Source organism: Eublepharis macularius, chromosome 6 (assembly GCF_028583425.1).
Source record: "Eublepharis macularius isolate TG4126 chromosome 6, MPM_Emac_v1.0, whole genome shotgun sequence".
Classification (NCBI taxonomy): domain Eukaryota; kingdom Metazoa; phylum Chordata; class Lepidosauria; order Squamata; family Eublepharidae; genus Eublepharis; species Eublepharis macularius.
Window position 1 is genome coordinate 20,978,673 of NC_072795.1, and position 27,831 is coordinate 21,006,503.

The 27,831-nt window shown below is 43.3% G+C and overlaps 1 protein-coding gene across 1 annotated transcript in view; it reads left to right on the plus strand.

Annotated features, from left to right (window-relative positions):
• Positions 1-3,761: 3,761 nt before the first annotated feature.
• SPATA16 (spermatogenesis associated 16) overlaps positions 3,762-27,831 on the plus strand; it is a 183,403-nt gene continuing 159,333 nt past the window's right edge. The window contains exon 1 of the mRNA XM_054983481.1: positions 3,762-4,361. Within this exon, the coding sequence (XP_054839456.1) occupies positions 3,762-4,361 (600 nt within the window). The remainder of the gene's footprint in view (positions 4,362-27,831) is intronic.

The window sequence follows — 27,831 nt, forward strand, 5'->3', positions numbered from 1 at the left end:
ATTATTGTGGGTATCACCTGTTTTTACTGCAGTGTCTTATACTTTATAATGCACTTTTTGTATTGCTTATAGTATGCCTTGCTTTAGACACTTTGTTGTTCAGATTGTTCTCTGCAATTTTGCACTATTGCACTGTTCATGGGTTGTCTTTTGGTGTCTTATCACACTGTTTTATATCCTGTAATCTACCTTGGATCTCAGTGAGAATGAATGAATGAATGCAAACATGCCCAAAAACCGGAGCATCAGAAAACACCCACCTTCCTGCTTTCACAGGAAGGATGGGGTGGGCAGGACAAGTTGTGGGGAGGGGTCGTTTGGGCACCATCCGGAGAGGGAGAGGTTGAAAGAGGGAACAGGAACTTGTCTGGGAGAGGAGGGCTAAGGGTCACCAGCCATGGAAGCAGCCCCGAGAACTGAGGGAGGATTGAGCCCGCTGCGGAGGAGCTGAATGAATGAATGAATGATCAAGAGCCACTATCTAGCCCAATTCTTTAAAAAAAAAATCTAAAGGCCATCACCTCATCTTACAGCAATGAGGCCCCCAAATTAATTATATGTTGTGTGAAGAAACATTTCCTTTATCTACTACCAATTGACTTCATTGTTGGGAACCCCAACAAGTTTACAACACTGGTAGGCATTGTGAGAAAGAAAGTGCATTTCTACTTGTTGGACCCCAATACCTGTTGTCTTTAATGTTGTAAAAGATTGTCTCAATAATGCGATGTGCTTATTACAATAACTGTCTGACTATACAAACAGCATTCACATTTCAGTTTTGCTAGAAGTGTGAACAACTGCCAAATAACAATGGCATAATGTTAGAGAGCAATTATTTCTGCTTTAATGAGCCTCTATTAATGACAGATCCTGCTACAGAAACTACAGTGGGAAAATTTTCCTAACTAATTAAGGATGCCAGATGCTTACTGGGAAATTTCTGGAGATTTAGGGGTGATCTCCACAGAACTGTTGTCTGGAAATCAGTTGTAACTCTAGCAGATCTCCAGGTCCCACCTGGAGGCTGGCAGCCCTATATGGAAGAAGTAAAAAAGAAAATCCATGGCATCTTCCTCCCACATTGCTAGGATTGTCAGGTCCCCTTAGCCTGCCGGCAGGGAGGGAACTTGGTACTTACCCTTTAAGAGAACTTCTGGTACCAACAAAATGACATCACTTCCAGGAGTGATGTCATCACAGCCCCAAGTGAAATCGGACCCAAGCAAAGTGCGGCAGCATTCCCACAGCCAGCATGATCATGTCACTCCTGGAAGTGACTTCGTTGCAACCCACCACGAGTGCCCCCACTGTGGGCTTCCCCAGGAGGTATTTTGCTTTCCAGGCGCATTCCCCATGCCTTTCCTGCCCACCCACCCCGCTTGCCAGGTGTGTGGTCGCAAGGGGCAGAGGCTGGGAATGGGGGGATCCCCTGCCCCCACTGGGGAACTGGCAGCCCTACACACTGCAGGGTTCAGTTAAGGTGCAGAATGGAAGGTGGGCATTTTAATGTAAATTAGCAGTCTCCTTTATAACAAGCTTTCTCATTCCAGTTTGTTTGCTGGTTTATGTATCACAATCAATGCACATAGCCCTTTACGTAAGACAGGTTTGAGCCCTGAGGGACTTGCAGTCTACATGAAAATAGTGAAACATGGAGAATTAAAGGGAAGGGTGAGAAGGAATTTTTTTTATGATCGTTGTTTTGAACCAAAGAAAAATATTAGAGATGATGCCCACGTTCAGGGCCTGATATATGAATTTCCTTAACTAACGCTACTCAGTTGTATTTTGTCTCAGGTACCTTGGCTCCAAAACTCCTACTGGGTTTGCATTTAAATGTATTATGAGCATGTTTGCAGATTTTGCATCGGTCAGCATTCAACAGACTAGGTGTTAGAATAGAGGCAGTTCAGCATGCTTGGGCATTGGCAGTTGCTATTTTTCCCTTTGCACTAGAAACAGACTGTATATGTTATGCCTCATTTTGTCTGAGCTAGAAGCTTTTCTGTCTTCTCCTCCTCGTGTACCTTTGCTCTTTCTCTCCTTGTGGTCTTGCAAGAAGTCAGTTCTGCAGAGCTCTCCTAACTAAGCATGCCAGAGGCACATGACTTCATTCTCCCACTCACATGCAGATGGATTAACTAACCAATTGTGATAGGGAATAGTGTTACTGAGGTTATCTTTCTCTTTCTTCTGCTACTATAAAACACAAGCAAATGTGAATCAGCTTCAATTAAGTTTTATCTGTTGCGATATACTGGGTTGAAAAGTGTTTCACCACACACAATTCCATGCTTTATGACTGCGTACTTTTGCTACATCAACTAACAAATATGCCCAATAAAATACTAGACACAGAGGGTTAACTGGCACATGCTCAGAAGATGTTATTTGCCAGTTTGGTGTAGTGGGAGAACCGGGTTTGATTACCCACTTCCCCGCTTAAAGCCAGCTGGGTGACCTTTGGTCAGTCACATTCAGCCCCATCCACCTCACAGGGTGACTGTTGTGAGGGTAACAATAATACACTTTGTAAAACGCTCTGCGTTAAGTTGTCCTGAAGGACGGTATATAAATCGAATGTTGTTGTTGTTAACTTCTGGAACTTACCACAAGATGTCATGACAGCCACTCACCTGGCTTTATCTTTTTCATGCTCAACGCACCTGTGACCAATACCACCACTGTTCTCCCCTTTTACAGTGAAATCCTAAGCAGAGTTACTTTAGTCTAAGCCCATTGAAATCAATGGGCTTAGACTGGAGTAACTCTGCTTTGGATTTCACTGTTAGCTATGAACTGCACACTTGATTTAACATTACTTTTGTGAATGGGAACTAGTTCTTACAGTCACTTCCCACATTACCCTGATAACTCCACAGCCAAAGCAGTCAAAATGCAACATGGATGTCTCATCTGTTTGTAATATCCCACTTTTCTTCCATCATGGATTACAGGAGCTCTCCTATCAAAGCACTTTTATGAGACTCAGACTGGTTTAGCTCCAGAAAGGTTGCTGTAACATGGGCCTACAGACCATACCACAGTCTGACTGATCTACTCTCATGTCTCTTTGTATACATAATATTTTGCAAGATTTGTATAAGCCTCTACGTTCAAGATTCAAATTTATGAATTTATATCCTGCCCCCTCTACTGAGACCATATGGTGCTGTACATCGGAGTTATCTTATCTGTTTCTCACAGGAACCCAACAAAACGGGGTTAAGCTTATAGATAACAGGCCAAAACCACTCAATAAACTTATGGTTGGATTCGAACACAGGTCACCATATTCCTAGACCAACATTTTAACCATACCGCCACATACATTTGCTAACCTAAAACATTAGAAACAGACAGTAAAATAAATAAATGTTCAAAAATGAAAAAGAAAACCTAGTGAATGCCAAGAGTGGGTAGGCTATTATTATAAGACACAGGAGTCAATATGAGAACAAAAAAGAACTTTTTACAATACTTGCTATACAACAGCTATGGTTATTTTCCTACATACAAAAGGGGAAATCATTCAAGAGTCTCGTTTTAAAAAGTACCCCACACTTTGCTAACTATGGATGATTGTTGACTTCAAAGGGAGCAAATGGAATAAAATATTTGCTTTGCATTATTTCTCTCTCCCCCTCCTTCTTTCTCTCTCTCTGTCTCACTCTCACATACACAAACACAAAAACACCAGCATTATAAACTTTCCCAACTTTTTCTCCTAGGAAATTTGAGCTTAGCTTGTTTGAGTCATGGGTTCGGCAAACAACACAAGTTTTGAGAACATCACGAACGAAGAGTGCCTAAAGGAGATGGCTGCTGAGGAGTTGAGTTTATTGGCACGCCGACAGAATGATATTCCTGAAGCTTTGCAAGATGTTAAAAGCCCCTCTGAGGGAGCAGCTGTGGAAAACGTAATGGAGAAACTTAAAGCAGGAAAGAATGTGAAGGAAAAGCAAAGCAATGATTTAGACAGGCTGGGCCTTAAACGAAAGTCAGAAAGTGAAGAAAAGCCAGCTCCGAGAAAAGAAGCGCGCCTGGTGGAGCCAGAAAACCAGCCTGTCACAATGCTGCTATCCCACATTCCTCTAAAAAGCCTCATGGAAGTGGAAATGAAGTTGGTCTACGCTGATGAAGGGGATGTCAGCTATGAGTTTTTGGAGTCTCAAGCACCTACCAGCACACAACCAAAATGTCTCGAAGTGTCAAGTGTCGATTCTCTGAGGCTGTCTGACATGAATATCCTGCCCCAAATGGACAAGTGGCTTCAAGTGGCCTTAAAGGATGCCAGCACTTGCTACCGGCAAAAGAAGTATGCCATGGCGGCAGGACAGTTCAGAACAGCACTAGAGGTAAGTAGGAGACTTAACAAAAGAAATATTAGGTTCAGTAATGGGGGAAGCTGAAAAGCTTGAGTGGCTGTGACAAGAAAGCAGCACAACATTTCTTGGTGGTTACAGACTCTGGTGCCTCTGGGTGGTTTTACTGAAATCCTAACAATGAGATACTGGGAGAGCCGTGATTGGCTTACGTGCAAGGTCTCAGTTTAGATTGGGAGTATGTGGAGAGGAGGGGCTGTTCAACTTTTCCATCTTCTTCAGTTTTCCAATCAAAAATATCTCCACCCACATTTAGTCCTAATAGGAAAAAAGATGGACAGCCTGTCTTTGTCCTATCTTTTCCATCTTTTTATAAGTAGTTATGCAGCTGTGGGGAGAATGATTTTGATTGGGAAAACCATGGCTTTTTTCAGCGGGAACGTGGTGGAACGGAGTTCCGGCACCTCTTAAAAATGGTCACAAGGCGGGTGGCCCCGCCCCCTGATCTCCAGACAGAGGGGAGTTTAGATTGCCCTCCACACCACCGAGTGGCGCAGAGGGCAATCTAAACTCCCCTCTGTCTGGAGATCAGCGGGCGGGGCCACCGGCTATGTGACTATTTTCACTGAGGGCAATTTAAACTTTAAAAAATTCCCCCCTTGTTCCAGCTGACCCAAAGTGACGTCATTGTGCAGTCTTGAGTTCCACCACTGAGTTCCACCACCTCTTTTCCTAGAAAAAAAGCCCTGGGGAAAACGGTATAGGAAAGAGTGTTAAACATACTTTCCCTAGCCACATAACCTCATTCTAAATCAGGTCTCCTAGCCACCTGATAACAGTATTTTCTAAAACACTGGGAGGAAGATCTGAACATGGATTTCTTAGCATCACTCGGTTTAGACCTTTAATGGCTTTAAATTATGGCACTTTAAGGCATTGTTCAAATAGTTTATGATATGAACCACAGCTCAGAAGAAAAATGTTACATTTTCCCTCAGGGCCATGCTACTCTTTAGGTTAGGGAACTATGATTGGATCACCTGAAATGTGGTTTAACTTTTAAAAACAGCTGGGGAGGAAGCTGAAATTCAGATTGAACCCACATGGGGGAGACGGGCTAACCCTTTTCATCCATGTTGTTTTTAATGATACCGATCATCCGCTGAGTGGTACCTCAGTGGAACAGGCTTCCTCGGGAGGTGGTGGGCTCTCCTTCCTTGGAGGTTTTTAAGCAGAGGCTAGATGACCATCTGACAGCAATGCTGATTCTGTGAACCTGGGCAGATCATGAGGGGGAGGGCAGGAAGGGTTACATCAGTGCTTAGTTCTCATGGCTTCTTCTTACATGCCTAGGGTAAGGCTAATCACAACCTTGGGGTCAGGTAGCAATTTTCCGCAGGCCAGTTTGGCTAGGGATCCTGATGGAGTTTTGCCATCATCTGGGCATGGAGTAAGGGTCACTGGGGGGGGGGCGTAATTTGGGAATTTCTTGCAGGGGGTTGTACTAGATGACCCTAGAGGTCCCTTCCAACCCTGAGATTCTATGATTCTATGAAACTGAGTCACCCACAGCTTCTTCATAAGTTAAAACGTTAAGTTTAAGCATGGATACCCGGCAAATACTACTAGAAAGAAGATGCATATTAGGGTTTCCAACTTCAGGTTGGGAAATTCTTGGAGATTATGGGGTGGGGCCTGGAGAGGGCAAAGGTTAAGGTGGGAAGGGAGCTGCTCAGAACAATGCCATAAAGTCCACTTTCCAAAAGTAGCCATTTTTTTCCAGGGGAATGGTTCTCTGTGGTCTGGAGATCTGCTATCATTCCAGGATGTCCTACGTGGAGGTTGGCACCCCCAACACACATGATGTAACAGGGGTAGCATTTCCTTATTGTTGTTGGATAAGCTGCTTGGGGTAATCTCTGATAGACCCTGGGTCTCATACTGTAGGTCCTCATCTATGCTTTACCTTCATCCACTTGTTTATCTGATATGACACCATGGCATTACCTCAATCTTGCTTCATTGGCTGATAACTATATAAACAGAGTCAGAGAATCTTGCATCATGAAGAAGAGCCTGTTTGTTCCATTAAATGAAAGACAATTCTGTTACCATAAATGAGGGGTCTCCTTGTGAGTTGGGGGAATTTGCCTACAAGGAGAAGCAGTGAAAGGGAGTAGCTGGAATGTCCACTCTAGAGGTGAACAATGGAGTTGGGAGAGGCTTCCTAAAGTGGACTATAGCTGTAAAAAGTGCTTGATGACTTGCAATTGCCAGATAGGAACTCTTGGAAGACCTCTTTATTTTATTTAAGTGCTCCTCCGGGGTGTGGAGGGGCAGCTAATCAGCCTGACACACCTTCTGGTGCTTTTCCAACTCCAGCTGGGGTTGGCATCTGTACTGCCTTGCCAGGCAGAATCTTGCGCTTATGGCACATTGAGGAAGGGGTCTGTGATATTCCATATCCATAAACTGCCCTTTCGGGTTAAGGACGGAGTCTGACTGCTAACAATATGTTCTCTGGTGCCAGAAATGGGGCAAGCATATGTAATGTTTTGCATGTAAGGTATTTCATTTGGATTTTATTTCAGCTTGCTAATGTGGGATTTTTAAAGTTGTTGCTGTGAGTTTAAAGGTAGGCCTCTGGGGAAAGGAGGGAGGTTGGCTGGGTGAATGGAGTATGTTGTGACTGGACAGTATCTGTACCCGGGGGTGAAATTAAGGGTAGTTTTTAGGCCAAGAGCTGAGGGAAGAAATTTTCAGTCACCCTTTGTATATCTTAGAGAGAGGTTATTCAAGTTGAGTCAGCTAAACTGTGTAGACCCTGAATCTATCTGTGTGTGTTTCTTAGAGAAAGTATTTATTCTACCAATTTCAATGAAACTGTATGTTCCTGATAGAGTGTGTGTGTGTGTCAGAGAAAGAATTCTGGCTAAATCAGGCAAGCTGTGTGGATGCCTGCTGCAAGACCAGGATGCCTACATTTCCCATCAAAACTTGAGGGACGCTGACAAGTGTCCAACCTGTGTCAGGCGTCACTTGTAGCTTGGCTCTGATGAGTCAAGCAAATTGTGTGTGCACCTGGAGCAGTCTGTATATCTGAGAGAGAGAAAGAGGGAGAGATTAATCTAACTCAGGCAAACCATATGGAAAGGCCTGAGTGGGTCTATGTCTGTGCAGATGTGTATAGAGTTTATTCTGTTAGTGGAAATTATTACTCTGCGTGACTGAGTCTGTGAATATATATTTAAGAAGAGACTTATTTGTGAAACTACCAAGCTCAAGAACTATTTTGAAACCAACAGACTTATCTAAACTATGGAACCATCGCACTTACGTACTTACAGATAAATTCTACTTTTGTTTAAGGAAAATTTTGACCTCACAACCACCCTCACATGCTGACCATTCTATTAAACTACCATCTATAACAAGCTTTCCTATATTACCAGTTAAACTGAGGAGGTCTAAGACAAAAACCTTTGGTGGCAGCAAGAACCTTTTGAGGGAGTCAGGAAGGCAGCAATAAATTAGTCACACAAACACAAAAGAGAAGGTGTTCCTGAGGTAAAGGCATGATTAAATAGAGAACACCTAATCTCTGTGTGAGTGGAAATAAAATGAGTGTTTATTAGAATCAGGGTCCTCCTGAGGTACACGTTTAAGGCAAAGTAAGGAGGGTCTGGATTAAAGGTCCAAAGATAAAGGTTTGAAAAAGGTTTGTTTGCCAGTGCAGTTTACTTTCTTGCCCACTGGTTGCTAGTGACCAGTGGGAGGCCACCCGCAGAGATTGCCAGCCACTGGCAGGCACCTTCCTGAAGTGACATCGTCACACTGGCTGCAAGCAAGGTCCTGCTCTTCACTGGGACCAATTTTGGCCCCAAACAGTGCAAGATTTCCCCTGTGGCTGGTGTGATGGCATCACTTCCTGGAAGTGACATCATCACACAAGTGTAGGAGCATGCACTTCACACACACATGAAGCATGCTCAGAGTCAGGATACAAGGTAAGTGTCAGGTCCCTCCTCTCACCCACCGGTACGGTATAGGAACCTGGCAACCCTATTTAACGAGGTTATAAAAACAGGGCAAATCATCACCGGGTTGTTTAATAAGTAAAACGTTACAGGATAGCATGCAAAGAAGGGGGAATGTTTTTAAAAATGAGATTGTACTTGAAATTGCAGGGTGTTGCTGGTAGGGAGAAGAGCTAGGGTAGCATTTTGTATATATAGGTCCTGCCACCAAGGAACTTGCTATCTCATTTTTCCTTTTAAAGACTACATGAACTCTCAGTCTCCGGCATTAATGTGACCCTTGTGCAAAATGAATATCACTTGTATGGACAATAGTCACACATCCTCAATGGAAGCTTTCTGCTTGATTGGTTTAAAGACTGTAGTGGGAAACCAGAAAGTGCACAAGCATTCAGTTAAAGAAGGTGCTTTTTTTGGTTTTGTTTTTGCTTTGAAATCGGAAATCTGGTCATACATGCGCAATCTCGATGCATGGAATGGATACGAGGAACAAGAGTCACTGTTTGGGGCAGGAGGGCTTGTCAATACTTCTATGCAGCATAATTAGAATTCAGAACACGTTCAAAGTCTCCAAATCCAGAACTATGAGAAGAAGCACCACTACCTCCACTTCCTCCTTTGTTTTCCTCCTCATTCATCAGTCATCATCATGACATTTATATCTAGGGATTTTTAAAAAATAATTAAAATAATTATACCCTGCTATTCTCCTGTGGCTCAAAGTAGCTTACAATGCCAAGTTTAAGACATACATAATATAGTAAAACCCCGTTACCCTCTTCAACTCCTGCAGTTTAAATCCCATAAAAGTCCTAGCCAATAAAAAAAAACTTTACAGTGCCACTTAAAATCTTTTAAGGATGGTATCCTCCTCACCTCTTCAGATCATCTTTTCCACAAGATGAGGGCCGCTGTTGAAAAGAAACAGGCTCTGTTGGATGATGGGCAGGCAACCCTAATTGGGGCGCGGGGGGGGAGCAGGAGGTGACATTAGAGGACCATAATTGTTGCAGGGGGGCATATGGGGAGAGACGGTCCCACAGATATTTGTGTCTTGCCAGACGTACATGTTCGGGCTTATCCCTGGGACTTTCACCCCCAGAGGCTATTCCATCTTATTGCTATTCTTTAAAGATTCCAGCTCAACGCAGAGCCTTCACATTGGCTAGACTTAACTCCTTCCCCTCTAAAGTGCTTTCTGGTCGTTTCTCTGGACTCCCTTATTCTGAACGAGTTTGTGACTGTGGACAAGGAAAGTTAGAGACCTTGGATCATATAATAGTTTTTTGCCCTAAGTGGAGTAAGGAAAGAGAGAGATTTATTATTCCTATTATGTTAAAAGAAAAGCTTCCCTTCCTTCCTTGGGCAATCTCAGTGTTATTGTCTGATAACTTTCCTGACAATCAAACCTCTGCCATAGTGGCTTCCTTTTTAGCCACGGTGATAAAGAAACAAGATTTTCATGAGTTTAGATAGTTTAAAGTGATAATGACGAGTTATGTCTATGTGAATTGGGTATGTTCAAGTGTACAGTTCATATTTTGTTGGTGTTTGTATGGCTTATGGCTTCGGCCGGAAAAGCAATAAACATATTATTATTATATTTGTGTCTTAGGCCACAGAGGGTTTTAAAGTTCATAACCAGCCCCTGAGCTGAACTTGAAACCAATCTGACAGTCAATGCAGCTGGCTTAAAGTAGGCATGATATTTTCTCATAAACTAACCTCTAATCATTATCGGCTACTGCTTTTGGAAGTAATTACAGTTTCTGGGTTGTCTTCAAGGGCAGCCCCATGTACAACATGTTACAGCAGTCTAATCCTGAGGTTATAGAAACATAGATTTGCATGGGCAGGTCATCTGAGTATAAGAAAGTGAAGAGCTGGTGAACCAGATGCAGCTGATAGAAAGTGCTCTTGGCAACTTTTCAGACAGCAAGGATGGGTTCATGTGAGCACTCCCAAGTTCCTAACGTAAGCCTTTATTTTCATGCAATTTTCTGTATCCTTGAGTTGATTCTTTCCTCAGTCAATTTACACCGTTTTTAAATGTTATTTTTGAATCCACAGTATAAAAATGGCAGAGAAATGGTTTATAGATGGCGTAAAAGAAAAACAAATTGGGAACACCAGTAAGTCAACCACAAAATGGGGGAAGGGAGACTCCTGTAACGTGGGCCCACTGATATTCTGTGCCTAAAGGGCCAAAAATATCTACAACTGTCTTTCAGTACAATCTTAAACATGAGTTACTCCAGTCTAAGCCAACTGATTTCAATGGGCTTAGACTCGAGTAACTTTTCTTGGGATTGCCCTGTTTGTCCACTAGATTATTCTAGAACTTTAGGATTAGTATTCAATCATGTGAAGGACTGGTTCCTTCCAGCCACAATATTCACCTTTCTGGCATGCCATGCAAGGTCCTTTTTGAGGATCTTGTCATGTGAAGAGAGAGTTCTATTCATTTTTTGATAGTTTTTATTTATATCTTAAGCCACCTTGAGTTCCTGCAAGGTAGAAAGGCAGCTAATAAATGTTTTAAATAAAATAAAAATAATAAAATAAAAGACAAGTGCCTCCTGAGATAACCAGTTCCTTTCTAGTCTGTGGCTGTCTTCACACTGCTTACTGGACACGGAACATCGCGCCGAGCTCCCGGAACTACAGCGTCTTCCTGGCGTGATTTTGCACGCGAACTGCTGTTCTTGCACAAAATTGCACGAGGAAGACGCTGTCGTTCCGGGAGCTCGGAGCGATGTTCTGTGGCTGGTAAGCAGTGTGAAAATGGCCTGTGCCGGGTTTTCAAAATCAAAACCAGTGCATTAAATTGAGCTTAGAGCATTACCTGCAGCAGCCAACGAAGCTTAAGACTCCCCCAGCTCATTATGACAGAGAGAGAGAGAGATGGCAGAGTCTTCTCAAAGGACCTCAAGAGGAGTCAAAAATTTATACCTATCAGGTGTGTCTTGACTGGAAGTCAGGGCTACTGGCATTTACAGGAAAGCCACTGTAATGTTATGCCCTGATTTGTTTGGTGCTGCCAATCTGATCTAATTATACTGGAAATCCCTTCTATCATAACGATGTAACTCCTACAGTGCTGTGGCTCATAATAATCACATAATGGTCCAGGATTTAGGCATAATCAGATTTTAGCTTCCCTGTCATGTTTCCATAACGCTGCTATAAAACTGACATAATCACTAAAAAAAAAAAAAGTACCCATTATTTAAACATCTTTATCAGATTGATGTATGGCAGCTCTCTCCCTTTCCATCTCCTATATATATATATGCATATTTAAAACAATGAAAAATAACAGAAATTGGATTACCGCTGCTGGGAACATGCTATGATAAACTGTTTGTTCATGTCCAGATTCAGCCTGAGTGATGCAGTGAGCTCATTTAATCATCTGCAACCGGCTTGTAAAAGTTGCAGCACTCCGGAGCCAAAGGACGCACCAACAAAGGGCCATTGTGGTACAGGTTGAAGCAAGGGCTTCAAGAATTATTACAGGGTGATCCTCTCACATTGGTGATTTACACCCTATTTGGAAGTAGAGGAGTAGTTGTTTACTCAGTTAGTAGAAGGTATTTTCAACAATAGGCATTATGTTCACATGAACTGGTTAGGTAGATGTCTATTAGAGAGTGTTAAGACAGGCTCACGGAGGATAGGTCTACCAATGGCTGTGAGATAAATGAAACTTTTCTCTAGAAGTGGGTTGTTTGGGTTCAAAGAAGGAATATTTCTGTGGTACATAGAAATGCCCAGGATTTCCTAAAAGTCATGTTACCCATATCATCTACCTCATATCCGTCCTGGCTGCATCAGAGGGAAACATGAGGGAGAGAATCACCCCCCAACGGCCTTTGTAGGACCAGCTACCATTTGGCTATTCTTCTAAGCTTTCTAAACTGTCTCCTGCCACAACTGTTCCATTGGATCACTACCATGACATGAGTTACCTAATTGTTGGTGCCTGAGCATTCTTCTTTTACTCTTTATTTCCAGTCCCTTTTCCGTATTGTATTGTAGGCAATTCATTTTGAATTGTAACCTGCTTTAAATGCAGGGTATATAAATTTAAAAATAAATAAGTATTTCTTCTGCCTCTTTACTCCAGAGCCCCGTGGCACAGAGTGGAAAGCTGCAGTACTGTAGCCCAAGCTCTGCTCACATCACAACCTGAGTTCAATCCTGGTAGAAGCCGGGTTTAGGTAGCCGGCTCAAGGTTGACTCAGCCTTCCATCCTTCCAAGGTGGGTAGAATGAGTACCCAGTTTCCTGGGGGTAAAGTGTAGATGACTGGAGAAGGCAATGGCAAACCACTCCGTAACAAAAAGTCTGCCAAGAAAACGTCGTGATGCGACGCCCTCCTCCCCCATGGGTCAGCAATGACTTGGGGTTTGCACAGGGGACTACCTTTACCTTTTTTACTCCAGTAACAGGTAGAGAGACAAAATATGGGACATCCTCATACTCCAGATTCCCTCATTTCCTTGCAGGGGTGATCCCTGAAGCAGGGTGAGTAATGTCATCCCCTCACACATTTTCTTTCTTTGAATGTTATGGAGGAAGCGAGATGAGATTCTTGCCTTGGGCTGCTGCTGCCTGTCCCTCATTCTGTCTGATTCTGGCCTTACTGGATAAAAAAAAACCCACTGACCTTTGCAGCATTCAAACACTCAGGTTTTGCTAGATGGTAAATACTGCATCATGTTTAAGTGACTGCCAGCTGAAGTGTGTAGGATGTGAACAAGCCACTTCTGACATCTAGCCTACATTTTCAACGTTTGACAATTAATCCCACAGGGAGGCGACATTTGAAAAGCCCTTGTGTTTTTCTAGCACTTTTTAAAGCGCATCCCAGGCTGCCAGGGACTAGGCATTTACAGCTGCATGACCAGATTCTTTTTCATACAGCAGCCCACAAAATGTTTCCATAAATTGTAAATAATGCACCGCAGCATTGGGGCCTCTGCCTCAAAAAGCAGCCGAGGGCCTAATTCAGACCTGTTGAATGTAATCTTGCTCTCCTCTGCCGCCCACTGACCCCACGTTTCTTAAAGGTTGCTGTATTGAAAAGCAACACAAAGATCAGGACTTAGGTGCCGGAAGCCACAGGGACTAATAGCTGCAGAGAGACCTGTGATAGCCCTGGGGCAGCAGGATAAGGGTAAATTAGCTGGTCTTACATGTTCTTTAAGGTATATCGATCCAAGTTACTCACTCACGATCCATTAAAGTGCAAGACAGGTAAGGAAAAAAGTAAAATGTGTTTGCAATGCATCTACAGTTTTTTTTAAAAAGCCTTAATACTTTTCAAACCAACCTCAATTTGTGCAATTATAGCAAGAGCAGTGAATTCAACTGGGAAGAGAGGGTGCTGTGTGCACTTCTCTCCTTCCTGAAGCCATCTCTGTTTTGGCTGTAGGAGGACTTGGGCAACCTCCAAGTAGGGCCTGGAGTTTTCCTAGAATTACAACTGATCTCTAGGCTACAGAGACTTGGTAGAAATGGCAGGTTTGGAAGGTAGACCCTATGGCATCACACTCTCAATACTGTGACTTTGCATATAGGGGGGAAGATGTTATATACCTCCCCCCTTACAGGAGACTGGTTGGGAGGCATTTCTAAAACAACTAAGACTGGCCTCAACCAAATGCCTGGCAAAACATCTTCAAATTCCTCCCAATCCATATAATATTTACCACAGAGATAGGTATCATTCCTATAGCATTGTTGAACATGTTGATGTCATGTTTGGATCTTCACCTGGAAGTGACGTCGCTATGCTGCACAATCTTTTTTCCTGTGCCCTGCCTCCAAAGGGTCCTGGGGGTTCCAGGCATGCAGCCGACAACTCTAAATGACTCCCACCTCAAAAATTCAGACAGTGACCTGGACATCTTAGTTTTCACCAAACACTCCTATCCTTTGTACCAAGCTGGTGTTTACTGCAGGAAAGCCAGTATTTTCCATGCACACTCATCCTCTTTGGTTTTATATGCCTCTCATCCCACCCTGAGTGTTCAGGTGTCTCACTTTAAGAAACCTGCTCTCAAAAGGTGCACCTTTGATTTGCCCAGCTGCTTGCAGCTAATTCTCATTACCGTAGAATGTCTGTTGTTTGAAACCGCTGAAAATGTATATTTTGTCATCCTGAGTAATAGAGTGCTCCCTGGAGGCTGTAAATTGGCCTACTCTTGTGTGTGTGTGCTCTCATGCACTCATGCTTATCTAACCACGTTTTTTGTCTGAGGTCCAAAATGTAATTAGTTAATGTAATTTATCCCAAGAGGGAATATTCCTCAGCACCTAACCCCAAGAGAGGTGTTAGCTGGCAGGCTACTGCAGTCCTTATGCAGGAAACATTGACTACATTTCATGCGTACTGCTAAAGGATTGCTGTTTTAGGATGAACCAGAATTCTGTGTTAAAATCATAGCTTTTCCGCATAGGAGCCTACATTCCAGCTTAGGTTTGCTCCCTGTCGTAGTGCCTTCTACCCAGATAAGCCACAAAGCTTCTGCCAGAGTTTGTCCTTTGTCCATTGCATTGCCTTTCTTTTATTTAATGCCCACATATTTCATTCCCTTTGGTATTATATAACTGTGGTATGTATGTGTATGTCTCTGTACCAGTAAACCACAGCCCCTGAGCCACATGACCCAGTGAAAACATCAGCTTTACATGCAGAAGGTCTCAGGCACAGACCTCGGCATCTCCAGTTAAAAGGACCACATAATTGGTGATGTGAAGAATCTCTACTTAAAAGTGTAGTGCTGCTGCCAGTCAAGCAGACAATTCTGAATTAGATAGACCAATGGTCTGACTCAGTAGAAGGTAGCGTCACACACATGCATTCAGGCTTCAGAGTATTTTCTTGGGATATGTTGTCATGGGAACAGAAATGATTGAAGATATCGCCAGGTGATGAATATATGTGAAAATAACTCATGTTCTCGCAACTTGTGATTCGCCAAGCCATTATTCACATATTGTGGCTGGTCAATGCTTAACAACAACCCCCCCCTTTTTTTTTTGGTACTCTCTGTTAGGCAGCAAAACCTGGAAGTTCAATTGAGCCCATAGTCAACTAACTACTATGTGTGGCTTATGGTCTATGTTAGGGCACATGTGACATTAGCACTAGACCTCATACAATATAGGACTCTAATTTTAATGTTATGGTGGTAAAGAAATTGGCTGAAACCAACACTTACTTGGACAGCGCTAAGCGGGCGGAGTGAGAGCATCTTTCTGGCACGTTTTATGATGTCATCGCACCATGATGCCACTCTCGTGGCGTGATGGTGTCATAAAACGCACCAGAAAGATGCTCTCACTCTGCCTGCTTAGCGCTGTGCCGCTAAGTGTGGATTCAGCCATTGTTAAAACATGCTTGCAGGTTAGCCAGAAGAACAAATATTTATGAGCAATCTGCCTGCCCTCTTGATTTTCTGAGGCACCAGTGCCCATTTGTACTTTATTAGAAGTTTGTCACTTGATTTACAGGCCCCTGATATATTACGGCAACATATTTCACTCCCATTTGTATTATATCATGGGTTATGTATTCGTAGAACTGCATAAACAATCAGTAGTTCCCAGGCATGATAGAGCAAGTTTATGTAATGTCTGTTGCCTTGGTGATGGCAATAAAAATATAGAGCAATTTCTAGATAAAGCACAGCCGATCCCATGAGCACTGCAGATTTCTCTAAGTCCCAACTATTTTCAGAAGTCAGTTACTTATTTACAGAACTCTAAATTTTGACGAAATCCTTTTTAGGTGGAATTTGGTTGGCCTGCACTATAATCCTTTGGTCTGGTTGAAAAATACTGGGTGGTATGGTTGCCACTTGGCAACCAGCAGGAGGGTTAAGCACAGGAAAATGGTGGGGAGTGAGTGATATCACCAGGTGATGGATACAATGCTATCGGATACAATGCTATCAGTGAAATCTTAAGCAGAGTAATTCCAGGTTAAGCCCATTGATTTCAATTGGCTTAGACTGGAGTAACTCTGCTTAGGGTTTCACTGTATGTCACTTCTGGGTAAAACGAATATGTGACATAGGGTTGCTCTAGGAATCACTGAAACTCTAAAATAGAAAAGAGTTCAGTAGCACTTTTAAGACTAACCAACTTTACTGTAGCATAAGCTTTCGAGAATCACACTTCTCTTCGTCAGATGCAAGCTCTGGATCTATGACTGGAAACTCTGTGGTTTTACCATTGAGTTGACATCGTTGTTCTTAAAAAAAATTCTCCCATTACTGTTCATAATATGCCTAATAGAGAGATAACATGGACAGTGCTTATGGCATGGTTATTTCTCACAGTGACACTTCTGGCACCAATGCTATGCACTTTTTCATTAGTGTACAAAATAGACATGGGCACGAACAGCATTACGAACAGAAAAAAACACGAACAGCCCATTTGTCTGTTCACGAACAAGCCGTTTGTGAGGCTCCATTCTAAATGTACAAGTGGTCGCTGCAAGATTTGTTCATTGCCTTCGTCAGCCATTCATCAAGCCAGACAGTCTGGGGCCTTTCAATCAATTCCCCTGGCAACGGCAGGGAGTGAACTCTGTCTGAACTCCTTCTGGTTTCCCTTCTGGCTTTAGCCCTTCAAAGTACTTCCAGCAGAGAGTCCTGTTTTTGCCACTGTGAAGAGAAAATGACAACAAAGGGGGAGATCCATGCATCATGCCTTTCTCAAGGTGCAATCTCTCTGAAACTTGGCGGGGGGGGGGGTCTTTGGAGGACAGTGAGGACTATGTCCCCTGCAAATTTGGTGGGTATTGGATATTGGGAAGGTCAGTTTGTAACCCCTCAAAGTAGCTTCTACCAGAGAGTCCCGTTTTTGCAACTGTGAAGAGAAAATAACAACAAAGGGAAGGACCCATGGATCATGCTTTTCCCAGGATGCAATCTCTCTGAAACTTGGGGGGTCTTCGGAGGACCGTGAGGACTATGTCCCCTGCAAATTTGATGGGTATTGGATATTGGGAAGGTCAGTTTGGGCGGAGTTTAAAGGGCCCTGCCCCTTGTACGTGGCAGGAAAGGGTCCTTTAAACTATCAGCTGACAGGCGGCAGGGGGGAATTCCCCCTGCCACCTGCCAGCTGATAGTTTAAAGGGATCTTTAAGGGGCCACAAACAACAAACAATGAACATGTTTGTGAACAGGGTCGTGTTCATTACAGTTCATTGTTCATTGTTCGTGGATAGCAACGAACAACGAACAGCATGTTCAGGTTTTTTTTTTCCGTTCATGCCCATGTCTAGTACAAAATGGGGGGTTGCTCTTGTCTTGGTCACAGGGATGATGCACAAGAAGCCGCATTTAGAATGTTCCGAAAGAAGGCGAAAACAGGAAGCATTAGGCACTTGCACTTCCTGTTTGCCACAGAAAGTGTGCATCCAAAGCTGCTCAAAGAATTCTGTCCGATTGAAATAAACAGGCCTTATTTGGTTTAGCTGTAGTGCTGGGAATGGTTAGCAAGATGTTGGGGGCAAAGGATCTCTTGACAGCCAATTAATTATACTGATAAAGATGGTATACAAATTCTAGAAAGGTTTCCTTGTGCCATAAATCTCTTCCAGAATTAAATTTTACACTCTGTTGTCCTGAAAATAATCTCCTCCAGGTCATTAAACAAACAAATGAAGTATGTTAATGGCTGGTATGTTACGTTAAAGCCTAGAAAGAGCTCCAACAGTATTGCCACGTGCACCATGCCGAATATGGTGTTTGTCTCTGGGATGTGAAATGAAGATCTCAAATAAAGTGTGATTAATTCACCAGAGGGCCATAGAGATCTCTTTTCATGAGCTGGATTAATTCCATAACCCACAGATGGTCATTATGGGCTCTGCTGATGTGATTGTGAAATAAACATAAGTGTCACTCTGGTTTTTATTATAGTCTTCATTTTAGCTTAACTCTTTAAAGGAATGTCTTTTATTCTAAACAATAAGATGTGTATGCCCAATCCAGAGCCTTAGGCAATGCACAAATAGGATTCTGAATGCATGGAGTTTCCTAATCTTCTGTAGATAGGATTACCAAACACCTGGACAAAAATGTTCTGGTTTTTTTGCTCGAGGTTTAATAAAATGTCATTCACCAGGTGATCTTATTTACCTCCATGCCATGTAAAGCTTCAGCTGCCCTTTTCCAGACATTAAACCTCTGTTAAAAGGATACTTTATCTATCTGTAGATAAACCAGATCCATGGATAGGCTTACTATGTGCATGCTTATGGCAGGCAATCTCATGCCAGTCATCCCTGTTGCCTACTGCCACTCTGAGCAGCTGTAGGAGAAATATTTTTTTTAATAAGTTGCCAGCCTCTGTACCAGTATATCACTTCCAGGTACAACCGGGAAGTGGCTGTGGTTATCTCTAGAAATCACCAGAAACACTATAATAAAACTTTAAAGTTTACCCCATAGTTTCCAGCAATTCTTAGATCTTCTCATCATTATTTCTAGGTACAATCCTGACAGTGTCACATTGCACGTCAGTGTCCATTGTGACACTGATGTCACATGCCCTGCATGTCCCCACCTCCTAATCCTCCTGCTGGTTGCTGGGCTTGGCGTGGCAACTCTATCCATGGGTGTACAGTAGGGTTGCCACCTCTTCATTTAGACTCCAGAAAAGGATAGTGGAAGAAGTTCCATTAGGGTGAATGAAGAAGTGTCCTTCCAATGCAGGCAACATCCTGCCTCCTCCTCTTCTGCCTCTATTTCATAAACAGACAGTCCAGAGGGTTGCAGACTGGCAGTGATGTAGTTGATCAGTCTATGTAATGTCTTTGTTTAACAGAGCACTGCAAGTCCCTCCCTACAGATGCAAACAGCTCCCTCCCCTCCTTTAAACCGATCCTGTCCACACCAGTACATAACTTTATTGTGCAGGGATAGGTAGCTATCCTTATGGCTCCTGGATCCATAAGAATCCATGGAGCAGGCCTGTCATCTTTCTTGCTTCCTGAGGGAAGAGGAAGAAGAAGAAAAACTGACCAATCAGGGACTGTCTCAGAGAAATGTAATGGCTACAAAAGCCCAAATGAGCTAGTATACTGTCTCTTTAGAGCTTTTCCTCACTATTTAGCATCGAGAATTGTCAGGCTGAGCCTGGCAACCGGCAGGAGGGCTGGGGGCAGAGACAAATCCCTGATGTCACTACATCTCTTTCAGGTACAACCAGATGTGGCAAAGGTAAACTCTAGAAATCGCCAGAAAATCTATGGTAAAATCCTTTGTCGCTTCCAGGTTGTACCCAGAAGTGATATAGTGATGTCAATGACATGGCTGTTTTGTTGTTGTTGTTGTTGTTGTTGTTATTTTGCTGCTGCTGCTGCTGCTGCCGCTCAGAGCAGTGGCAGGCAACAGGGCTTGCTGCAGGGAGGCCTCCCACCACAGCAGGAGGCCAGGTGCCCAGTGCCACAATGTCACTTCTGGTGTAAACCTGGAAGTGACCTCGGCATGATGCTCTAGGATCTGCCCAGAAGTGATGTTGCAAAATTGGCATGACACCAAATCCCTCCCTTCATTTGGTTAGTGTATCAGAATCAGGCCTATACAATACAATGAATCCAGAATCTATTTTTTAACGCTCTCAAGAGTCAGGACATAGATATAGCCCTGTTCCTTCAAACTAAGGAGGGTGAGCTTGAATTTTGGAGACTATCAAGTACAGCAAGGTTAACCCTTAATGTGGTAGAATCAGGGGAGAGCTGTCAACCCTCACAAGAAATTAGCAACAAAATGTACTTCTGCCTACCACAGAAAGTTTTAAAAGTACAGGAAGTTAATTGACCAAAAAAGTATTTTCTTAACAGAAAAAGACACTGCCACCCATTACTTTTCAAAAACTCAGACATTACACAAAAGCTAGGAAATGCAAACTAAGCCAAGCCAGCAAGCACTATGGCAACAATCATTGTTCATTGTGTTGTTTGTAATACACAATAATTGCCATACAGTATTTGCCAGCTTAGTTTGCGTTTCTTCCTAACTATTGTGAGTTTGAATTTCGAAGAATAATGAGTACAACAAACTTAACCCTTAATGGAGAAGGGATAGGGGAGGGGGCCATGGCTCCATGGTTGAACATCCACTTTGCATCCCAAAGGCTCCAGTTTTAATCCCCGCATCTCCAGTTGAAAGGATCAGCTACCAGGAGATGTAAAAAGACCTCGACCTGAGGTTTTGGGGAGCTGCGGCCAGGCAGAATAGGCAGAACTAGTCTTGACAGACCAATCAGCTGCTTCACTCTAAGGCGGGTTCATGTGTGGATGCGTCATTTTGTCAGCTGAGGCTCCTGTATTACAAACATGTACTTGTAAACCCACTGAATGTGGTGTGACTTATACATCTGAGTGTATTGAAAAACTTCTGTTTAAATATTATAATTATTAATAATAACTAATAATACACAGAAAAGTGTGTCAGTGAACAATGCAGAGTACCATATGACAGGTCTCTGCCAGAGCAGCTTAAATGTAACATTTGGTAACATAATGCCTGTTAATAAGAACACGTAACACTAGGGTTGCCAACCTCCAGGTACTGGTTGGAAATCTCCCAGAATTACAACTAATCTCCAGGAATCCCCTAGAAAAAAGGGCTGCTTTGGAAGTTGGACTCTGTGGCATTATACCCCACTGAGGTACTTCCCCTTCCCAAATCCCACCCTTTCCAGGCCTTCCCCCACCACCAAATCTCCAGAAATTCCCCAGCCCAAGGTTGGCAACTCTCTGAGAGCCAGTTTGGTGTAGTGGTTAAGAGCGCAGGACTCTAAACTGGAGAGCTGGGTTTGATTCCCCACTCCTCCACTTGAAGCCAGCTGGGTGACCTTGGGCTAGTCACGGCTCTCTGGAGCTCTCTCAGCCCCACCCACCTCACAGAGTGTTTTGTTGTGGGGATAATAATAACACACTTTGTAAACCACTCTGAGTGGGTATTAAGTTGTCCTGAAGGGCGGTATATAAATCGAAAATCATCATCATCATCATCATCACACAGGTGGACACACATGAACAGAGTCAATTCTGATATGTTGGTCCCAGGCCATGACATTAAAGATTAAAACCAGCAAGTTGATTGATCCCAAGCAGTCATATTCTGCACTAGCTGAAGCTTTCAAATTGTCTTCAAGGGCTGTCCCACATAAACCCTATTGAAGTAGTCTGGTCTAGAGGTTCCTGATGTGTCCTTTAAAGGGAGCAACAACTTTCACCCTGAAAGAAGAATGCATAATTCAACAACAGTGTTGCAAAACTGCTGTAAAACAGTAGTATTTGCATGAAGCATTCTGCACTGCTATAAAATGCAGAACGGCACAACATTATGCGCTATGAATGTCTAATGAAGGAAGGCTACTGGTCTTTTCCAATAGCATTCTTAAAGATACCTCTGCCACTGGAAAAAGTGCCATGAATTTTTTTTAAAAAGCGGTAACATTTACCATAGTACAACTAATCACGTGCCATCCAAATGAATATTTAATTTAAAAAAAATGAAAAATGTGAGCCCATGCAATATCACTGTGGTACTATCACAATATTTTAGACTGCAAAGCAAGGAATTGATTTTCCCCTCCTCTTCCTTAACTGCTACTTATTCTCTTTTATTCCTCTAGGAGATTTTTTAAAAATCAGCAATGTGAAGTTGGGAGAACTTAGTTTGCTTGTGTAATGGAGTCACATTGGTATATAACAATCTATTCCCTCCCCGACACATACACATTTTATAGCTGAATTTTGACTCTATCCTTTTCATTTACATACATCACCCTGGGCCTAGCAGGCAGAATAATGTAGTTATTTGTCTGCCAGAAATCCCACTCTGCCCTTGCTCTTTGCATGTTACTTATCCGGCTTCACAAACAGCACCCCTACCTCCACCCCCGATGTGTGCATGTGTCTAAGAGAGTGTGTCAAACATTTTCTCAGTCCTTGGAACCACACACTTGGATATACCCACTATTCCCCCTTAAAGAAAAACACATAGAACAGATTGGATGTTTTATAATTAGACCTAATTGATGTCCCTGTAGATTTGGTTATTTTAACTGATTTGATAGCCTCTCTAAAGCTCAGAAATATTTTCCTGCTGCTCTAGAAAAACACTAATTAATTAATAACTCCTAACTTACCCCACAAGGTGTCATTTACACTTCTTATAAAGACTTCAGTGATTGGTGCAGAAATTGTTGCTGGAAGACTGAAGGGCCTTTCCAGATTAATATTACATCAAACAATAAATGTGCAGTTGTTACCCTCTTGTTGCATGGTATCTGCAAATTAAACCCTGATCCCATCTAGTGTATCTTATGTAAGTAAGTAGTATTTTCTTATCTCAGAACCCCCATGAACTAGATGTAGGAAGCCAAGAGGTGGGAAGAAATGGAGGGGAGTACATGCCTGCGTAGTGCTGGCCTGCTGAAGTCACTTCCAGTAAAAAATGGAAGTGACATGGTGGATGCTCTAGCATTTTACAAAAACTGTATGGTAAAACCATAGAGTTTTTAAAAATGCTAGAGGGTCTAAAGACATCACACATGGTCCTGCCCTTCAATTTCTCCCAGAGGTTGCCAGCTGCAACCTGGCAACCTTAATAAGATGATGCTTTGTAAAACTTCTTGTACTGCTTCTTAGGGCCAAACTAGATGTGACACCATCCTTGTGGCTGCTACAATGATGTCACCACCACTGAAAAGTCATTCATGCTACCAGAGTTTTAATTGTTTTATTATATGTATTTATATGTTGTTAATCCACTCTGAGCCTGCATGCAGGGAGAACGGACTACAAATAAAATAAATAAATAAATTTAAAAAGCCCATAGAACCCTATTCTGATTGGGCCCGCAGCATGGTGGTCTAAGGTGTTCTCCCCACACCCTGTCCTGTGCCTTATCAAGTGCCAAAACAGCCGCTACCACCATCACCCCAGCTGAATCAGCACTTGAAAAGGCAAGGGGGGAGGGTGGGGCAAGAGTTACTTTAAAATTCTGGCAGCAGCCATCATGCCTACTTTGGCCCTGAGAGGTGAAGAAATTTACCCAAAGAAGCACTATCATTTGTAGATATTTCCCTGTGCATTGGTCACCCTCACTTAAACCTTGGCAGTGCCTCCACAGTTCCTTCAAATTTGCATTCCTTGAGTTTCATCTTCCCCCACGTTCCTTGACCCTCATGCTTCCTGTGCAGCTACCACCTTTAAATTCTGGCCCTTTCCCCTCCACCATTCTTTACTTGAACTGATGCTTGTCACAGATGTGGTGATTCTTGGAAACTGATCTACTGGCATGGTCCAATAGCCTGGACAGATGTCTCATCTGCTCAATGAACAGGCCAACTCTGCACTGTTGTTCATTTTCAAGCCATCATGGATGGTCATAAAATCTCCATAATGTCCCCAAAGATATCCCCTCCTTAGTTTGACAACGCCATACATATTCTGAGTATAAACACTTTCTTAAAACTTGCCTTATCTGGCTAGTTTTTTCCAACTAGATCCATTATTTACCTGATTTTTATTTACCTTCATATTTTAATCTATAAAGTATTACAAAAGCATGCATTTTATGTGTGGGTACGTGTGAGTACACAGCATTGTTACTTCCTGTTAGAATCTTCTTTTCAAAATGCTTTACATACATTATCTCAAAATCATTGTCACAATAACCCTGGAGGGAAGATTACTAGGCATTAATTGAAATGCTGCCCTAAAGGACTGAGAGCCAAAACAGACGAGACGCCTGATGCATGGAGGACACTCGTCAGTTTCCCGCAAGGTTCCACGGGAAGTGTAGTGAGAAAGAACCCCTGCCAGGGAGAAGAGGGAGAGAATCCCTCTTCTCCTTGGCAGAGATTCTTTCTCTAGGCATCTTATCTCGTCTGCTCAGCTCCCTCTCACTGCCGCCAGCTCCCTTTGCTCCCTTAAAAGCACTCCACAGCCAGGGGGAGCTGAACGTGCGGGTGGCAGAGAGAGGGAGCCGATTGTGCTGGTGCTCGACTCGGCTCCCTTTAGCTGCTGAGTGTATTTAGGGGAACAAGGGGAGCGCGTTGGCAAGGGCAAGAGAGACAAGGAGCCTATCGCTGCTGCCAGCTCCCTCTGATTGTTGCCGCCGCAATCAGCTCCCTCTCTCTGCCGCCCACACACTCAGGGCCAAGCTACACATGACGAATGACACTTGAACGGCAAGTGTATTTCTCCCTGTTCACTTGCCCTCCACTCAATCCACTTGCCGTTCAAGTGTCATTCGTCATGTGTAGCTTGGCCATCAGTTTCCTCTGACTGCGGAGTACTTTTAGGGGAGCGAGGGGAGCTGGTGGCGGCGAGAGGAAGCCAAGCAGACTAGACAAGATGCCTAGAGAAAGAATCTCTGCCAGGAAGAAGAGGGGTTCTCACTAAATTTCTTGTGGAACCTTGCAGGAAACTGACGAGTGTCCTCCATGCATCAGGCATCTCATCTGTTTTGGCTCTGAGACTGAGGTGTTACGTTTGCCAGTCTTATTGGGAGCAGCACAATCCATGTGGTGTAGAGTTTGGAATGTTGAGCTGGAGCCACAAGGATGCTGCCACCATTTTAAAATTATGCAAAAATGCCACAAAGGCCCAATCCTGGTCAGGCCCACAGAGTGGTACTCTTGTTTCCCTTTCTCTGAACCTTTTCACATGCTGAAACAGCCATGGGGACGGGGAGGGTCTAGCTGTTTCAGCCCTTGATAAGGTACAGGGGAGGAACAAGAATACCTCAGCCTGCCACTCTGTAGGCCTGATCAGGATCGGGACCTCACTGCATTTTTAAATGACTTTAAAATGGCAGCTACATCCTTGTGGTGGCCATGAGGATGCCATCATGTCTAGTTGGACCTGAGAGACCTGGGTTTGAAACCCATAGAAGATTTTTGCTCCTTCTACAGCAAACCTCTGTTTCACCCTTCATGTTGTTCCTAGGTGTCCTCTGTCCCTCAGGAGCATCATTTGTAGGGGTGTGACGGGCAGCATTTGGGGTTGCAGAAAGAGGGAGGAGGTGAGAAAGTCACACTCTATTGATAAAAATCCTGCCATCAACTGATATTTTTCACAGGCTCCAAGCTCTGCATTTAAGTTCCCACCAGATGACTGTAGGCCATCATTCTCAGGGGCCAGTCACTCTCTCTTAACTCTATTTCACAGGTTTGTTGCAAGGTGAAAACTCATAAGCTGCTCTGAGCTGCTTGAAGGAAAGGCAAGATAAAAATATAAAGATAGATAGCAATCACAGCTGCTGCTACGTGCCCGTTTTGCTCTGTTTTGCCCATGAAACTCTTTAAGGGGCAGTCAGTATTCTTCTCCCTCTGATTTGGCTTCAGCTGCCCTTTCATAAGCAACATTCCTGGCGACATGGAATTGCCATGAAACCACATGAAGGCTACAGAGCATAACCTATACTCGGGGTTAGCTTGATGATTTGGCGTTATGGTGATGGCCCCTCATAGTCCATCAGATTTGGCTTCATAATGATGTCTGGAACCAAATCAGAGTGAAGCAAGTCTTCTGTTCTGACTCTGGGGTCTTGTAGGTAAAATCAAGTCAGGAAAATGGTGGCCAGCTGCTGAGTGAGCAGCCAGCAGGGAAGGATAAAAACAGTGAGCAAGAGAGCAGCCATTGAATCTTTTGCTGCTCCCTCAACCCCCTGTTCTGAGACAAAAATGTTCCACTTCACTGTTGTCATCGTTACTGAGACCATCTAATAACTCCATGTCTGAGGGAAGATTTAATAGGGACTTGGATGGAGAGGCAACTCCAAACAACTGTGAATATTTTAATGGGCTAATAAATTGTTTTGTAGAAGTATTATTGAATTTTCATGACCAGACTGAAATCTGAAAGGCTAATGAAGAAGTGTAATGACCTCAAGGCATTGGTGACCTGTATTTCTAGCCCATGTTTACACAGCAATAAATGGAAACAAGAGAGCCAGTGCAGTGTATTGGTTGAAGTGTTGGAGTAAAACCAGGGAGACGCAGTTGAATGCTGTGAAGCACCCTTGGTGAACCTTGGGCCAGTCATTCTCTCACAGCCAAACCTACTTCACAGAGTAGCTGTGGAGATAAAATGAGTTATAGAGAACCATGCAAACTGCTCTGAGTTCCTTGGAGGAAGGGCAAAACACAGCTGCATAAATAAATGTATCACTATATCTAATTCTCAACATGGCCAAATCTGTGGATACTTAGATCCAGAGACTGTAGCCGTACAGATCTTTCTACAAACCAGAAAAGTCCAGGCTAGCAGAAAGCTATAAAATCTAAAAAGAAAACAAAACATTGGGGGTTAAAACGCTCCAAAATTACGGAAGCAGCACCTGTAGGTTTCAGAAACAAATGGATGTTGCTAGGCAGCAGTATTGTTAGCATTTAAGCCTTGGTTTCTGACAGTAAAAGGCAGCAGAAGGGGCCTTTCCAGGGATGTTTTGTCTTTGAGGGAGGAGTCACCTGTATCAGGCCTAGCAGCAGCTACTGGATAACTTACTGCCACCTGACCTGCCACACAACTCTCCCAGGCCCAGTTGCTTGCCACTGTTCAACAGCAGCTACCACATTAAAGCCACTGCTTGTAGTGGATAAAGTTTCAGAACCAGATGTGGGAGGCCCTGGTTTGAATCCCCACTCAGCCATGGAAACTCACTGGGCAATTTTGGGCCAGTTATACTCTTTCAGCCTAACCTAACTCACAGGGTTGTTGTAAGGATAAAATGAAGGAGAGGGAAATGATGTAAGCTGCTTTGGATCTTCATGTATAAAACTATGCATGGGGTAGAGAAGGTGGACAAGGAAAACTATTTTCCCCTCTCCTAAAACTCAAAAACATCCAATGAAAGTGATGGGATGTAAATTCAGAAGGACAAAAGGAAACACTTCTTTACTGAATGAGTGCTTAAAATGTGGAATTCACTGCCAGAGGATGTTGTGGTGAGGTGACCACAAGCACAGATAATCCTTAAAAGGGGAACAGACAGATTCATAGGTCTGTCAGTGGCTACTAGCCATAACTAAAAGGAACCTCATTCAGAGTTAGTAAACCTCGAAATACTTGCACCAGGAGGCAATGTCAGGGGAAGGCCCTGAGCCTGTTGTCGGCCCTCCAAAGTAACTAGTGGGCCACTGTGTGAAACAGCATGCTGGGCTAATGGTGTTATCCAGCACTGCTTTTCTAACTAGTATGCCCACCTACCGCAAAAGTTCCTATTCAGTTTCACACAGTTTTGTACCTTTAGTGTCTCAGCGGTTTCCCATCTGAATTTGAGTTCTTGGTTGATCGGTTAAATTTTGTGTGTATAGTTTGTGTTCACCAACTGTTCACAGGCTGTTCAAACGAGAGAACTGGGTGGGTGTCCATTTGGGCACATGACTGCTGATTTTAAAAATGCCTTGCTTGGG